This window comes from Amblyomma americanum, chromosome 10 (assembly GCF_052857255.1).
Source record: "Amblyomma americanum isolate KBUSLIRL-KWMA chromosome 10, ASM5285725v1, whole genome shotgun sequence".
In the NCBI taxonomy this organism is placed as follows: Eukaryota; Metazoa; Arthropoda; class Arachnida; order Ixodida; family Ixodidae; genus Amblyomma; species Amblyomma americanum.
In genome coordinates this window covers 63,127,540-63,142,760 of record NC_135506.1, presented here as the reverse complement: position 1 = coordinate 63,142,760, position 15,221 = coordinate 63,127,540, and the positions used below count along the sequence as shown (strand labels likewise).

Here is a 15,221-nt window from a genome sequence, read left to right as displayed (position 1 = left end):
CCTAAGTTCGTTTAAGTTCCAATAAGTTCGCCTATGGAGTTCACCTCGCGAAAGAGCCCGCTTAGTTCAAGGCAACAACCCAGTCACAATTTAAAGTTCGGTTCAGGCTTTGCGATGTTACATGGCTTGCTCAATTCCGCTGTAGAGTATGGTTTTCTATGGCCGCCTGCGCCGCAGGTATTTTTGCACGCAAAAGGGAAGTTGTACCAGACATTTAAGCGGGTCGAAATTATGATAATAAAGTTAATCTTTCTTGATACGACCGCATTTAAGCTTTCGTTGAGGCAGGCGCCTGGCATCCCCTGTGACGAAATTCGGTGACTGCTTGAGAGAGTTGTGACGTCATAAGGTTCACGTGAGATCAAGGAACCGATCGCATGATTGCTCCGCATTTAAAAATCCATCACCACCGCAACAACTGGGAGGCTGCGGCAGTATGAACTTCGCTAACGGACAGGGCAAACGCAGCACGGGGTGTCAGTGTCAGGTGGGCGAAGGCCGTAATAAATAAATAAAAAACTTCAAGACAGCGAGCGGGCTTCGAAACCGCGGCTTGAACACATACGCTTCGCTTACCACTGCATTAAACCACTAAGATATCAACGCAGCCTGAACATTACGCGTGTTTAACTGCCAGTTTCTTGCGCTGTGCTTTAGATATCGTCATGTTCATCAACTTCCAACCGCGCGCAATGAATCCAAACCGCGCCCTTAGAGGATTGCCCTCGTAAGTTCAGTTAAGCGCCCCATAATTTTATGCACCGTGTATTTATTCTCAATGTATTTTAGTACTCATCGCTACGGCTGACCCGACAAGGTTCTGTGGCATATCTGCGTCGTAAGCTGTTAGCGAACATACCTTATCGGGACGACTACAGTGAACAAAAGATGGGGGCGCTGATTTTTCTAATTCAGGAGACGTCCGAACCACCGTCAGAAAATCGTACGAACTATCGCATGACCATCCTTGCTCACCGGCACCAACACACCAGGCGCCCAATACCTGTTTCACAAGCTACAGACAGGTTATGGCCTGTCGCCAGGCGCTCTGTTTACGTAGTGTTCAGCGGTTTAGCCTTCACATATTCGGAAGACAGTCTTGTGACTTACGGTGATCCTTCAAGATGGAGCAGGTTTTAAAAAATATTCATCCACCAAGGTAAGCAGAGCGACGATTGTTAGCTGGTACACGAAAGGATCAACACGGCTGTGCCACCCTGTATGATCGCCACTGGCACTCAACTACGGCTGAGCACCACCAAACAGCCACAATATAGCCTATGAGCGATTATGACCGTTCGTAGCTGCCAGGATGTGTACACTGCATTAGAGTTCAGGTTAGAAGTACAGAACCTATTTAAATTCTCTTGCCAAGTTTTTTATTCTTTGGTGGGTGGAGCGCACGGTTGAGTGGCCGTACTCCCGATACTTTAGCTTTGTGTATATACTATGTATTCAGTGCGGTTGATGAAATGCGCCCCTTAGCCGTTAAATAGGGCTCTTGAGGAACCCGCCGCGGTGGCCCAGTGGTTATGGGTATGGCGCGATAGCGTTAATGGGTCCCTTCAGCGGTCGTCTTTGCGTATCCCTTCGTAGGCACGGGCATTGAACTGTCTTTCACCATCACGTAACGCTTAGCCTACCGTACAGAGTAGATACAATAGCATCAGAGAACCTTTCCGCGAAAGTGCCCCTTTTCTGCAGCATAGGTTCTGCTTACATGCCCATACATGCAGAAATGGTAATTCTTTACGTTACGTTCACATATCGCGAGCAGTTCTCATAAAACTTCTGACGCAGTGGTGCAGAGGTTAAGCTGTGAGCTACTGTCCTGGTAGGTCGCTATTTCAAAAACAACCACCGGGAGGAGGGGCTTGCGAGACCCAAGTTGCTCTTTCCGAGCAACCTATCGCGGCCAATCATTAATTTAACTACCACCTGCCACGGTAGAGAGAGGTTTGGCAGGCGGTTCTCCATAATCAGAAGGTGACAAAAAAAGGGGGGTGGGGGGCTCGGGAAGCCTCAGAATGCTTACAAGCACCCTGAGGCACCCGGTGAGCAGCTTTCTGACAATCCGGTGGGCAGGTTGTGATGATGTCACACGATCACGTGACGTAGGCAGCAAGTGGACCTCCAGCTTTTCTTGACAAGCCGCCGACGCCGAGGTTGGCGATGAAGGGGACCCTTAACGCTGTTGCGTTAAAATGAGATGTCTCTCTACAGGGTGAAACTTCACACGAAAGCTTTAAACTGACCACGCAAATAATTCTAATGGGAGAAATAAGGGCCTACAGAGCAAGTCATTTTCAACACGGACATTGGCACGCCGGAGACAAACACATCACTACGTCTCAAAAAAAATTTATTGGCTAGCGCGAGAGCATCTGAAATGCCAGTTTACTTATGGGATTATTGTCAGCGCTCGCAGAACGGTTTCCGTACGCGTCAGCGATGTCTATAGTGTGTTACACGCGATCTAAATAAATTTTTTGGCACGACTTCGTTCTCTACTATTGCTATCTCACTGTGAAGTATTGCTGCCATCCTGTCATATGTAGCAGCCTTATACACTGTGCGGGAATTTTAATCGAGAAATCGGAGTAAGTAAACGTGTAACCGCTTTTCTTAAAAGCCTACATTCCTCCCGGTTTGCTTCTGAACTATACAGTGCAGCCCAGCAGACAGACGCACATAAAACCCAGAAGGCCCTCAGTGGTTAGGGAAAGTGTTCTCATACCACTACTGTTGTTTACGGCTTCAGATGAGCCGTGTCTTGCTTCACGGAGTGATATTAAACGTGCAATTAAAGGCACACCGTAGAATACACCTCACATCTAAACCGATGAATTGTTCGTGGTTAAACTTCGCACATCAATAAGATTTCGTCGGCACAAGTGTTTTATACCACATTTGTTTGGAGTACTTGTTTGAATCAATAAGAAAAAGTCGGATATTCGCATCGTCTGCGGAGGCGACGAAACGGAACAGGCCGCTCTCTCAGTGATTGCACCGGTGGCGCCATCTAGTTGGTCAACCTTGGAGATTAGTCAAAGGAGAGGGGCGGGGGCGGGTAAATAACGGCAGGTTTGAACACTCCTCTGCAACTGTTTTATCAATGACCACACAAAGTTTGGTTTAGCCAATGCTGCACTAAATTTGAAGACTTCCGTTGTACAGATCTTCAAACCTCCCGCTAAGCACTTCCCGCCTCCTTTGGCGAACCTCCACGGCCGAGAAACGAGATGGCGCCACCGGTACAATCACTGAGAAAGCGGCCTTTCTTCGTTTTGTCGTCGCCGCAGACAATGCGAATATCCGACTTTTTTTTTAATGATTCAGGCATGATCCCAAACAAATGTGGTATAAAACAATTCTGCAAACCGAATGCTATTTAAGTGCGAAACTTTACCTCGCACAAATCAAAGTTTATCTGCAAGGAGCAGACTACGGTGCGCGTTTCATTGCGTACAGTCTGTACATCCGTGTAGACTGCAGATGTTTGGCCAAGGTTGAAGATATCGACATTTTTTACCCACAAAAGCGTGCTGATGAAAAAAGCGTTCTTACGCTTGCCGCTCCAAACAGCAAGAAGAGGGCGAAAAGCGCCGACACTGCCGCGAAGGCGACGTTCACGATGCGAGCAATGGTGATGCCGTCTGTGGAAAAAAACGGGAAGAAATTCGCACTGAGCAGTTGTCACCATTTTCATCCGGCTAACTACGTGCGATTCCATTGGTCCTGTGCCAACTGAGGCCACCTTATCACCGCTGACTTACCAATCACGTCCGCCACCCCTCACTCAATTTGCCTTCCCTTGCAATCCACGCCGTTACCCCCAGTGGCCTCCGGTTATCTTCTCTTCGCATGAAACCCCCGTCTTGTCCACTTGTCTTTGATTTAAGCTAGAATATTGTAGCGTGAGCTACACTGGCCGAGCTTCGTGGCTTCTGGATAGCCGTGCTGCGCATGCGCGAGGAGCAGTGACGTCACACGGCACACAGCTGGCGCTCCGGAGCCGCCGCTGCCGCCCGTGCCGCGCCGGTCTGCGTATTGCAGAGGAGTGACGTCATATCCGTTGCAGAAGCGCTGGCGCCGGCGCGTGCCCAGCTGTGCGCCTCCCTCGCGCAGTAGCTAAGTCTGACGCTGCGCTGGAGCCGCTTGTTAGCGCCTCTCATTTTGTGCGCATGCGCAGAGGTATCAGTGGGGGTATCATATAGCGGCGCGTTTGCCAGTGTGGTATAGCCATGGAGAAGGAGAGCGAAATTGCTGCTCAGCGGCTCAGCTTAGCTCACGCTACGTATATCCCGGTATAGCCGAGCTAAGCCACTGCTAATTTTTCATAAACCTGTGTTTGTTCTCTGACCCACTCTGAGCACCATGTCTGTTAGTGTTGCGCCTATTGTTTTCGATTTCATAACACGCAGCGTACGCCCAATTTGATTTCAAGAATTTCTTAACCTTCAAGCTTCTGCCGAATAAGCGAGCACTGACAAGATACAACATCCGTGTAATTTCCTGTTAGCACAACACCACCGCTTAAATCGCCCGGAATGGAAGCCATGAAATTAAACATGAGCATATAGGTCGGGGCTAATAGACCGATTTTCAAAATCCCCCTGCACATGCGCTCTTTTACCGGAAACACTTAAGAGCCATCTTGGTTGTATGGTCCTTCGCGGCATCGTCTGCACTACAACCATGGAGGAAGGAAGGAACTCACGATAGGTGGCTACGTCACATTTTTTGAAGCCCCCCCCCCCCCCCCTGCCCCCCCCCCCCCCTACTTGGCCACAATCTCAGTGCGCTTGCCCATGCACAGCAGACAATGCAGCAGACGACGCCGCTGCGACTTGCTTTGCTATTGGCTGCGCCGTCGGGCAATGACTCCCAGTAGAGCTTGCAAAAACCCGTTACTTCCGGCACACTTTTTGGCGTGCAGCTCGCATAGCGAGGGCCTCTCCTGAGTTTTCCTTCCTCCATGACTACAACTCACCTTACTTGGCGCCTTGACCGCCGCCAGTCAAATAGCCTTTTCAGTTAGAAGAGTGCTTTCTTTCGGCACGGAATTTTAAGCGGCGGACTACATCAGAATATATCTAATACGTGCTTACTTAACTTTTTCTGTTAGGCTCCTTAATTGCTGTGAGGCGCGTGGCGCACCGTAAGTAATATCCGTATAAGTTTTTATCATTCCGAAAACGCAGTTACCCTTGGCGTTGTGGCCCAACAAATTCTGGCTACATCGCCCCAAAATACATGCACTTTCGGGAAGCTTACAGGCAAAGGAACCCCTCCAGTCCACGTAACTCGTCGACATAACCAAAATTTGTTGAGCCAAGCGCCGAGCGTAACCGCGTCTACGATATTCTAAAAACTGACACGGTTATTAAACCTACGGTGGGCTACAGTCTGGTCAATAATTGAGGTCCTAGCCTAACAATGATAGCTAAAACGTTAACTATTAAATATTAGTTAACCAGCCTGCTGGTTAGCACATATTAGCTGTATTCTGATGTATTACACCACTTACAATGATGTACCTAAAAAAACGCCCTACTAGCTCAGAAAGCTTACTTTAAACATTGTGTAGAGTGCTAGGTGAGGCACGCTGTATACAAGCAAGCCATTGTAATTGAGTCCATACACACACTTTGGCTGACTCGGTGTGTTGTCTTTTTTACGCCGCGTGTCGGGTGTGGCTGCGTAATATTGAATCTGTAGGCGCTGACTGTAGGCGAGTATAAACGATACTAACAGAAAGCTAAACTATACACGGAAAAAGGATTTTAAAAGACGACGTTCACATAGCATTTACATCCCGATATCGCAGCTCATGGAAGTTTCTCCTATTACCTATATTAGGCACGCGTGCTCTAGAAATTTAAGTCAGCTGTTTCATTGACTTGAATGTTGTTATGTGTTCTTTTTGATACTTTTCGTCAATCATTTCGAAAGAAAAAAGAAAGGCTAACATTGAAAGCAGTGTTACGAGCATACTACGCACACACAATACCTCATACTTACACCTGTCCATCACGGTGAGCCATGCGAGCGCCACAAGGACGTCAAGGAGCTGCGGTAAGGAATGAAAAGGGGGCATTATTATGTTCATTCAAGCACGAGAATTATGCTTCACCAGCGGGAGCATGTTGCTTTTACAGATTATTTCTCTTACGTTAAAGGGACACTGCGGATCCCTGAAACCAGTGCTTGGTAGCTATTAGTGGTGGTGGTAGTGGTTTTTATTAAAATAATAGTGAAAAGGAAGGGAAAGATTTTTGCTAGCCCCGGCATCTGCCATCGATACTGAAGCACCTGAGCTGGGGCAGCGGAAATAAAGGATAGCAGGCAGAATGGAGAAATGAAATGAAAGAGGTGAGATGACAGGGAGAAAGGATATGGGGAGAGTTAATATACGCAAACTATTTACACAATAAGAATTGTGCCTATTAGTAAAATGTGCTATTACAATATGGATATAACAATAAGAAATGTGCTAATAGTAAGAAATTGATTTTGTGCGTTGTTTCCACTATAGGTTGACGTTTGTTCGGCGCCGAAAGACGTATTTATTGCTAAGAACGATTGGTGCAGGAAATCAAGCGTCAATTTTGCAGCAATGGATTCACGCGATCGTGACCAGGAATCGACCAAACCAAATTTTTGTGGCGGTGACCGCCAAATTACCGTTCCTGCTCCGCGATTTGCACTTTTACAGAGGAACGGAGAGGGACCACACTGTTTCCGGACGAACCGCCATCTTTAGAACGAACCGCCACTCGCAGACTGTAGCGTGGGCTCAGAGGGCGGACGAACTTGAGAATTCCGGGTGCGGACGGACCGACACGTGACCCGTGGTCAGTAGCTGCGACTCGTCCGCGGACGCCGGAGGCCACGTTAGCCAAAACAGGCGCGTGACTTTTCCATCTGAGTTCTGGGCGGCATCCAGCCACGTTTACAGAAAAACAGCGCTTAAATGTTCGCCACCATTCTCAAGAGCACTACCTCCTAGTGTTAATCTTGATGATTAGTATTTTCATTTTCTTTAAGAGGACGGAGCTTTTTGTGAACAAATCGGCGTGGTTGGTGCCAGACCTGTTTGCTATACAAGTTGCGTCACTTCCCATAGGAGCGATATATAAACAAAAACGGTGGTTTGAGGTGGCAAAAATACGGGCGTTTACGGATTGCCGCGCCGCTTGCGGTGAATAGCGTAAACTGTGTTGAAGTCGCAAATTTCAAATTTGCTGACAAACGCACAACCGCCTGAGAACTACTTTAATGAGAGAGATGCATTAACAAAAATCCATTGATAGAAAAGTGCTACATAAAACTTAGGAGATAAAACGAGCTAAAAACAAAAATAATACATTTCTGAAAAGATAACGCCAATTAACATCAGCTTTTGTTTTCCGCTTCCAGATGGCGCATCTATCTGCAAGCTTCCGGGAAGTGTGCACTAAAACAAGCCACTTTTTGAAGCGGAGATCCGCAACTGGAGCATTGCCGTCACCAGCCAATTTTCTGTGTGCGGGATCATTTGTGTAGTGCGGTACCTGTCTCGTTCCTGGGAGCGAAGCGTGAGAAAGGCGAGGAGGACAGCGGTTTCGAGAATTTTCTAGTCTATTCGTTCCGTCGTTCGCGCCGTCCTCCGCGCGCACGCGAGCTGCATCCGTCCGCGGGTGTCAGACCACGTGGCGCTCCGTCCGCTATCGAAATCGGCGATTTCGTCAGTCGTTTGGATGTGCCTTAGTCGTCTTTTGCCGTCATTATGGAGCATCTGCTAAGTCTCTTCTTTGCGCTATTTTCGTACTCAGTGTAAATACGGGATAGCGAGCCGTCACTCAGATGATCCGTGACACATTACCTAGCCCATGCTTCAATCTACGAGCTGCCCTGCAAAGAGTGAAATTGGGTTCAATTATCTGAGGCCCATGATAAAATAAATCTGTGAAGCGAAGAATCGCATACTTAGCATGGCGGTGCGCGCATTGGTTGTTTGTTTTAATGCGAAAGCATTAGATGGCTATGTCGCGTCAGCAAACCCTTCTCCGCACGATTGTGCTGTTCTGTCACGATGTATGTGCAAAAATTAGGTAGTGTTAAAGAGTGTACGATGAGACCTTACCGTGGGAAAAATTTAGCCATTAAATTGCCGCACTGACTCTATCGCGTAACATCTTTAAAGGCGGAGCTTAAGTGTCCGCGATATTTTTTTTACAGCAGTAAATGCCAGTTGATGTCCTCTTCCTTCTTTCTCAAGAGTACCTTCCCTCCCGATGTCCCACCCGCTTTAGCAACGCATGCTTATATCGTAGCATTCAATTTTGTTGGATGGATGGATGGATGGATGGATGGATGGATGGATGGATGGATGGATGGATGGATGGATGGATGGATGGATGGATGGATGGATACGGCTGAACCCTTTACATCGGGCGGTGGCTCAAGCCACCTGGCCATGTCTTGTGAAATTTTACTCCTGTCTTGCTTTTAGCCACCAATCAGATAACCTTCGCTTGGTTACTTCTAACCTCTTAAAATCCACTTTCCCTTCACTATCCCTAAACCCCAATGCCTTGGGTAAGTCAGCCCCGCTGCCTTCCACTGTAGGGTGAAGCCCTCTACAGAAAAGTATCAAGTGTTCAGCTGTTTCCTCCTCCTCTCCGCACGCAATGCACAAAGTGTCTATCTCCTGGTACCTGACTCTATACGTCTTAGTCCGCAAAACTCCAGTCTTGGCCTCAAACAACAAAGAACGTCCCCTACAATTATCATAGATATTTTCTTTGACAATTTCCTGTTTAAAGGTCCGGTATGTTTCTAGTGCCGATTTCGTCAGCATCCCTGTTTTCCACAAAGCTCTCTCTGTTCCTTTAACCTTTTTCTTAACCGATAATTGCTGATTTGCCCCCTTTCTGCTGTCCAGATATTTGCTTGTCAATTTTCTAGTTCGCTTTCTCCATTTCGTGTCAACATTCTTTATATACAGGTATCTGAAAACTTTCCTAGCCCACCGCTTTTCCTCCATCCTTCTCAATCGTTCCTCAAATGCTATCTTACTGCTAGCCTCTCTGCTCTCGAAAGACGCCCATCCCATATCCCCCTGTACCCCCTGATTTGGTGTATTGCCATGTGCTCCCAAAGCTAACCTCCCTACTCCCCGTTGCCTAATTTCCAGCCTTGCTTGAACATCTGGCCTCATACACAGGACCGCATTCCCGAAGGTCAGGCTAGGGACCATCACCCCTTTCCAGATCCCTCTTACCACCTCATACCTATTGTAATTCCACAGTGCCCTATTTTTCATGACAGCTGCATTCCTACTAGCTTTATTCATTACATATTTTTCATGCTCTGTCAGATACTCAACACTGTTATTTATCCACACCCCAAGATACTTGTACTCATTCACTACTTTTAGCACGAACTCTGTATTGTTAACATTTCATACCAGCGACCTCAGGCGGCAGTCATATTAAAGACAATGGCTGAGCAGCGTTGCGCTGAGGGCTACAGAAATTATGTCCGCCAGCAATGCAGAACAAAAGCAATGCAGAGAGCCCCGTGAGGTACTTCCATACGTACAGCTCTGCGCACTTGCGTCAGAGTGCATCACGCTGGCGAAGAAGCGGCACAACTGACGAAGTTGACTCTTCAGGACTTACTATGCAGCTAACGGCCAAGGCGATGATCTGACCCGGTGTCTCGCACATGCACATGGTGGCAGCTCCTTAAGCGTTGTTGCTGACCAGCAAATACGCGGAGAGCTAGAAAACAAAATAAAAAAAACATTACGGTTTATTTAGCTCGTATTAGAACTCACTCGGACGTTCAAGGTGAACATTCGAATTCGGGTCTAGAGTATGCAGCCATGCAAAGACTACTTGCTAAAAGTCTCTCGCACTTATTGACACGCACAAAAAAGCACTCCGAATAATATATGTTGATGACTGCTTAACTGACACGTTTATACTCGTAAGAAATGGGTGCAAACGTTCACAAGTTACATTTCCACCAGCATGCTAACGTAGTGGCTTTCAGTAAACGTTGTGAGAACTACTTATGGCTCTCATGGGTGCTGATCATACATTTTATTTAGTTAGTGCCCCAAAAAAGCGGTGGCACTCTCTGAAAAAAAGCTAGGATCAGCCTGTCACAGTATGCACCCTGTATGCTTTATGGTAGCCGCCAGTGCCATGATAGCTATACAAATGCCTTTCATGATCTCATCATACGTGCTTATTTTACTTAACGGCCCTTCATGCGGGATAACTTGTGAAGTGGCGCTAACAGAGACACGATTATAATAATTATTCTCGTCATCGAGGGTCAGTTTAAAACGGCCTTCAGAGTTATCGCAGCCAAGTGTCACAGAGGACACAGAGCGTGCAGGCTGCAAGTACACGGCAGTGAGATGCCTACGGCGGGAGAGCCTGTGCGCAGGCCGGGTGAGGTGGTATGAAAAGGGTATGAAAAATTTTGTGATAAAAGCAAATGCGTGGTATTTTACTGCGTGAAGGGTTGGTGGGAGGATGAAGGGTGCAATATTACAAAGGCATGCTTTCATTTCAAGAGTGTTAAAAAAAAAAAACAGATTTATATCCGCTATTTTGGAACGACTCGAGTAGGCTGACTAGTTCTGGCTGCACAGGGAGGGGGGGGGGGGGGGGGTACTGAAAACGATGCCGTCATATTGATGTTTACGTCGTAAGAAAGTCTTATAGGCAGGTGGTTTGATTGAAGACGGCTCTAGTAAGATATTACGGTTACGACAACTAACCAAGATGTCAATCTGACCAGTGCCGCCCACGCTGGCAACGGCGGCTTCGTTTGGCCGGCTTCCGTTTTTTTTTTTCACCCTGTTCTTCCACTTTGATTATGTAATGCCATACGGCTTCCTGGATAACAACACACAAGCCCAACCGCGAGTACTGTTTCAGCAGTTGCAGCAAGCAGCCGCTACCTGGCGGTGACCCATGGGAGCGCAGGTTTGATTACTTCCCTCTTTCTTTTTTTGGTTCCACAGGTAACCGACCCATTATTGGTAATGGCTGGTTTCACTCCGGTCATTTGTAGGACCTGCCTTTGCCAATACGTTTTCAATATTGGGCGAATTAGTTGTGCTGCTGGGGTAAGTTGCATTGCGCATCAGTGCAACCACCTTCTGCCCAGCCCTGCACTGTTGTCGTCTCCTGTCTTGCCCAACTTGGTATCGCTCGCTTAGCGTGACGAGAACGCCGTGACAATTGAAAGCGGTCCTTTTAACACGCTCGTTAACTGGCTGCGATGTACAGCCTTTGCCAAAAGTAACCAGGCTGCATGGTTTGGTTCTCGCTCATATAGTGGAGCCCCTACGCTTTTCCTAAAAATCAAAAGGTAAATGCAAGGTGAGGAAAAGGGTTCTCCTTACCTCACGGTGATCTACAGTTTGATGGATGCGATAGCTGGTCCGCCAGACCCCTGAGAAGCAAACCGAGCAGCCTGGTTACTTTTGGCAAAGGGGGTACCTGCCGCTGCAAGCATGGTCCTCTGCACCTGCCTTCCATGATAACGGTCGCGCTTTGACTATAGGCGTACACTCAGCCTTATTCATGGATTGAACTGTGACCACTGCGACCTGTCTTCAGAACCGATAACGGCTGGTGGCTTCCAAGACGGCAGAGAACCTGTTCCGCAGTACTGCAGTCTTCATCACTGACCGCTGCTTGGCCGAGTATTGCGCATAGCGCGGTAAAGAGAGAGAGAAAAAAATTATTAGCTCACGGGTGACGCTGTACGAACGCTGTTGTGCGTCGTCTTCCTCGGGGACTCGGGCACTGCGCGCAGTCTTCTTCTTCCTCGTGATGAAGCCGGCTTATTGCTATACGTTTATTTAACTAGTGAGAAATTCAAAGATAAAAGAATAGTTTCTCGCAATCGTCATGTATTTCGCCGGCCAATTCTGACGTTGGTTTTAAATACTCTTTCCTCGTCGAGAGTTAATTACTGCGACTAGTGGCACCAAACACTAAATTTAACATAGGAAGACGGCTCATTCTGCAAATAAGGCTTTTAAGACCCTTATAGAACGTACCAATATAATATTACTAATCTGAAAGTGCAACGTTATTCAATCCACAAAATATTACCACAATGTGCTATGAATGTAGTTCAAACAGGAAATTAAACTTAACAATGATTTTATTTACAAGACGCCGATATCGGAAACATTATAGGATCTTTTATACGCGTCGTTCAGATCTATGAAACGTTAAAAGAAGTACAACAATATGCGGTCTACGAATCCTATGAAATTGATTACCTCAAATACAGAACACTTCACATACCAGAAGCATTCAGCTCGAGAACATCATGCTCAAGACATTTCGCAGCCTTTTCAAACTGTAATTGATGTCGTTATTTTTTTGTTTGTGTTTTTAATTGTGAGGTGTATTTGGGTGTGTTTCACAAGTGAAACATAGCTGTCCCAATCTTTCTTACTATTTAGTGCAGGTGGTATTATGGATGTACTTTACTTTCATCGCTTTCATGTCCGTCGACGAAAATGCTCTCCATAATATTTCGTATTATATTTTTCATAATATTCCGATGGGCCAGTGTACGCAAGGAAGCCGGTTATTGCTATGGAGGATAGGAAACAAACGACACGGTGGGTGGCACAAGAGTCCAGGCATACGGTGGCAGCTGATGTATGCAAGGCTTTCAACATGGTGTCACACACGGCAGTAATATCGGCGCCTAGTGGCACCCCGACACACGTATTGTCAATTCCATTAGATGTTCCTCGAAAACCGCACTTTTGAAATCAGAAGTGGGAGTCACAAACCTATTACGTTCGACATCCATAGCAGCGTCCCCTATGTAGTCATAATCTAGCCCTCCTTATTGAGCTTGCGATGCCAACGCTGGTCTTACGCATGCAAGCGGGTTGACAGCGTCCGCTTCAGTCTACGAGGAACATACCAACATTTCCGCACAAAATAATTTTCGAGCAGGAAATCGTTTATGAACGAATTCTTTTCATATAATGTAAGGTTTTATTATAACAATCAATTATTTACAGAACAACCGATGGCAGACTTGAATTTTCTTATGTACGGTTTACTCAAAAGCGTTCTCCATTGGTTTTCTATGGCAGTCGTAACTGTTCGACGTGACCGATGGAAGCACTTTAAACTGAAGATTTTGCTACATATCACAAGAACGGACTATTACCTTCAATCTTTTCGTAACATCGGTTTTGGCCCATATCGGCCAAGGTCAAAATTTTCTCCTTACAAGCCTTCTAATGTACTACGAGTGACACGTCCTGTCACACAACCGCGGATAGACTTTCTTTCCATGATCCTAGAAAGGCTTCCGCCTTAATAACTACGGCCTTTTTACTCTGCAATTTTCTAACTTTCAAACTTTTTGTCCGCAAATGTTGGACATGGACTTGACAATGTGAACGGAGCCGGAAGACCACGCCACCACGAGAGAGGCTGCCATCGAGTGCCAGGTAGCTAAACACAGTGGTAGACCACCTGCAGACTACTTGTATGCAGCCACCTCCAGAGAAAGAGCAGTACAATCTGCTTGGCGGGAACAGATGACAAACGCGCCAATGTGCACATATATCTTCTAGGGCGAGCAAAGTAAGATTATGTAAATGAAGCTACTGGGTGCGCCCCAGTACATTGATGCCCCACTGAAAGATAATCCTCCATATCATCAAGAGAGTCTTCCAGCTGGCCAGTGGCCCGGGCTCTAAGATCGCCGGCACCGTGGTCATGGCCGTATTCTCTCTGGCATAGCGTGACGTGCTCAGAGTGACTAAGGCGCAGACCACAAAACTTGAAAGCCTGCACGGAGAAGGTCTCCGAGTCGTCACGGGCTCCTCAGCTCCACAAGATTAGAGAAGTTACCCGTGAACCAGTACTCGGAACTACCAAATCTAAAGACTCCATCCTTAAGGAGCGCAAAGAGATGAACTACCGGCGCCGCACGCTGAGCAAGGCGCACCGCAGCTTCTTCTGCATGACGGGATTCCTCCTGAGGACCTCGGCCTCATTCTCACCATGATATGACGCCTTGGAAAAAAGGAAAGAGAGCAGGCCTGAAAGCAGTTACCGCGCTAGACAAGTGAAGATTATTAACCCAGCGCAAGACCCCTGCTTGACGCACGAATGAGACCGAAGCGGCGATATTAACGGACGCAGTCTGGGACTTTTCCCCACTCACTTCAGCCGTTGGTGCCGTTGACGTCACTAGAGAATATTAGCAGGGGGCGCACCTTTGGCCAGAGCGCAGCTCTCGCGATCGCAGAAACTGAGGGAAAGGTAAGAAAGTGCTTGCAAGGAAGGACACAGACTCAGTTCGCGGCAAGACATTAACAATGTACATGGACTCAACAAAGTCTCTGAAGGCTCCGACAGGCACTCGCAGTAATGGCACGACTGAGAATGGCGTATAACTCTCCAGGCGGGCGCTCCGCCTGGATATCGCCTGTGCACGCGGGCTGTCTCTCAACGAGTCTGTCCGTGCATTGGCGAGCGGGGCACTGAGTAACCGCTCTCAGGCGTCGCTTCCTCCGGGCATGTGTGCATCCCAGCGCCAGGACCCTGGTGGACTTCACGCAGCACTCAAGGAGAGAGGCAAGTGGCGACTCCGAAAATCAGTTCTTAGGAACCCTGCCCTGTTACCTAAAGGATTGCCCTCTGTAGCACAGGTGTTTGCCTGCAAGACGCATGCCTGTTTTGAGCTCACTAAGGACATTCTTGCCAGATGGAGAACTTAAATCCCGAGAAGACAAATTCAAGGCTTTAACCATTAAGAAGCCGGAATATAGCCAGTTGCTTGCTGGATCTGATACACTGGACCACCGCCGACTATGTGGCACCTGCTGTGGGATTGCCTCGGTTTGGAATCCATAAGCAGAAAACATGGCATCAGCGGAGTCGCTTCGCTAGAACAGTTGACGATACCACTGCCGAGGGCCGACGCATGCACCGTGTTTTGCTACCCGTGGGATTCCGCCCTAGAAGCCGGCCTGCTCGGCAGGACGTAAACCGCACTTCCTTAACCCTTTCGCCTGTAGTCTTTCTATGTGTAAACCAAAGTGTCATGCTTGCGAATAAAGAGAGATCTTTGGTCCTGCTGTGAACATTGCGGGAAGTGCCCATCAAGGGGACCAGCCGCCCTGCCAAGCTGTCATTAGGCAGCTTTTGCTTCAGGCA

General features: G+C 47.6%; 1 protein-coding gene across 1 annotated transcript in view; it reads right to left on the bottom strand.

The window, feature by feature from the left end:
- The window catches only part of LOC144107376 (uncharacterized), a 35,894-nt gene extending 24,078 nt beyond the window's left edge, over positions 1 to 11,816 (bottom strand). Inside the window, exons 1-4 of the mRNA XM_077640368.1 lie at positions 11,767 to 11,816; positions 9,669 to 9,770; positions 6,025 to 6,073; positions 3,568 to 3,656 (exon numbers count right to left, since the gene is read on the bottom strand). Of these exons, the coding sequence (XP_077496494.1) occupies positions 3,568 to 3,656; positions 6,025 to 6,073; positions 9,669 to 9,722 (192 nt within the window). The 5' untranslated portion in view covers positions 9,723 to 9,770; positions 11,767 to 11,816. The remainder of the gene's footprint in view (positions 1 to 3,567; positions 3,657 to 6,024; positions 6,074 to 9,668; positions 9,771 to 11,766) is intronic.
- Positions 11,817 to 15,221: the final 3,405 nt, after the last annotated feature.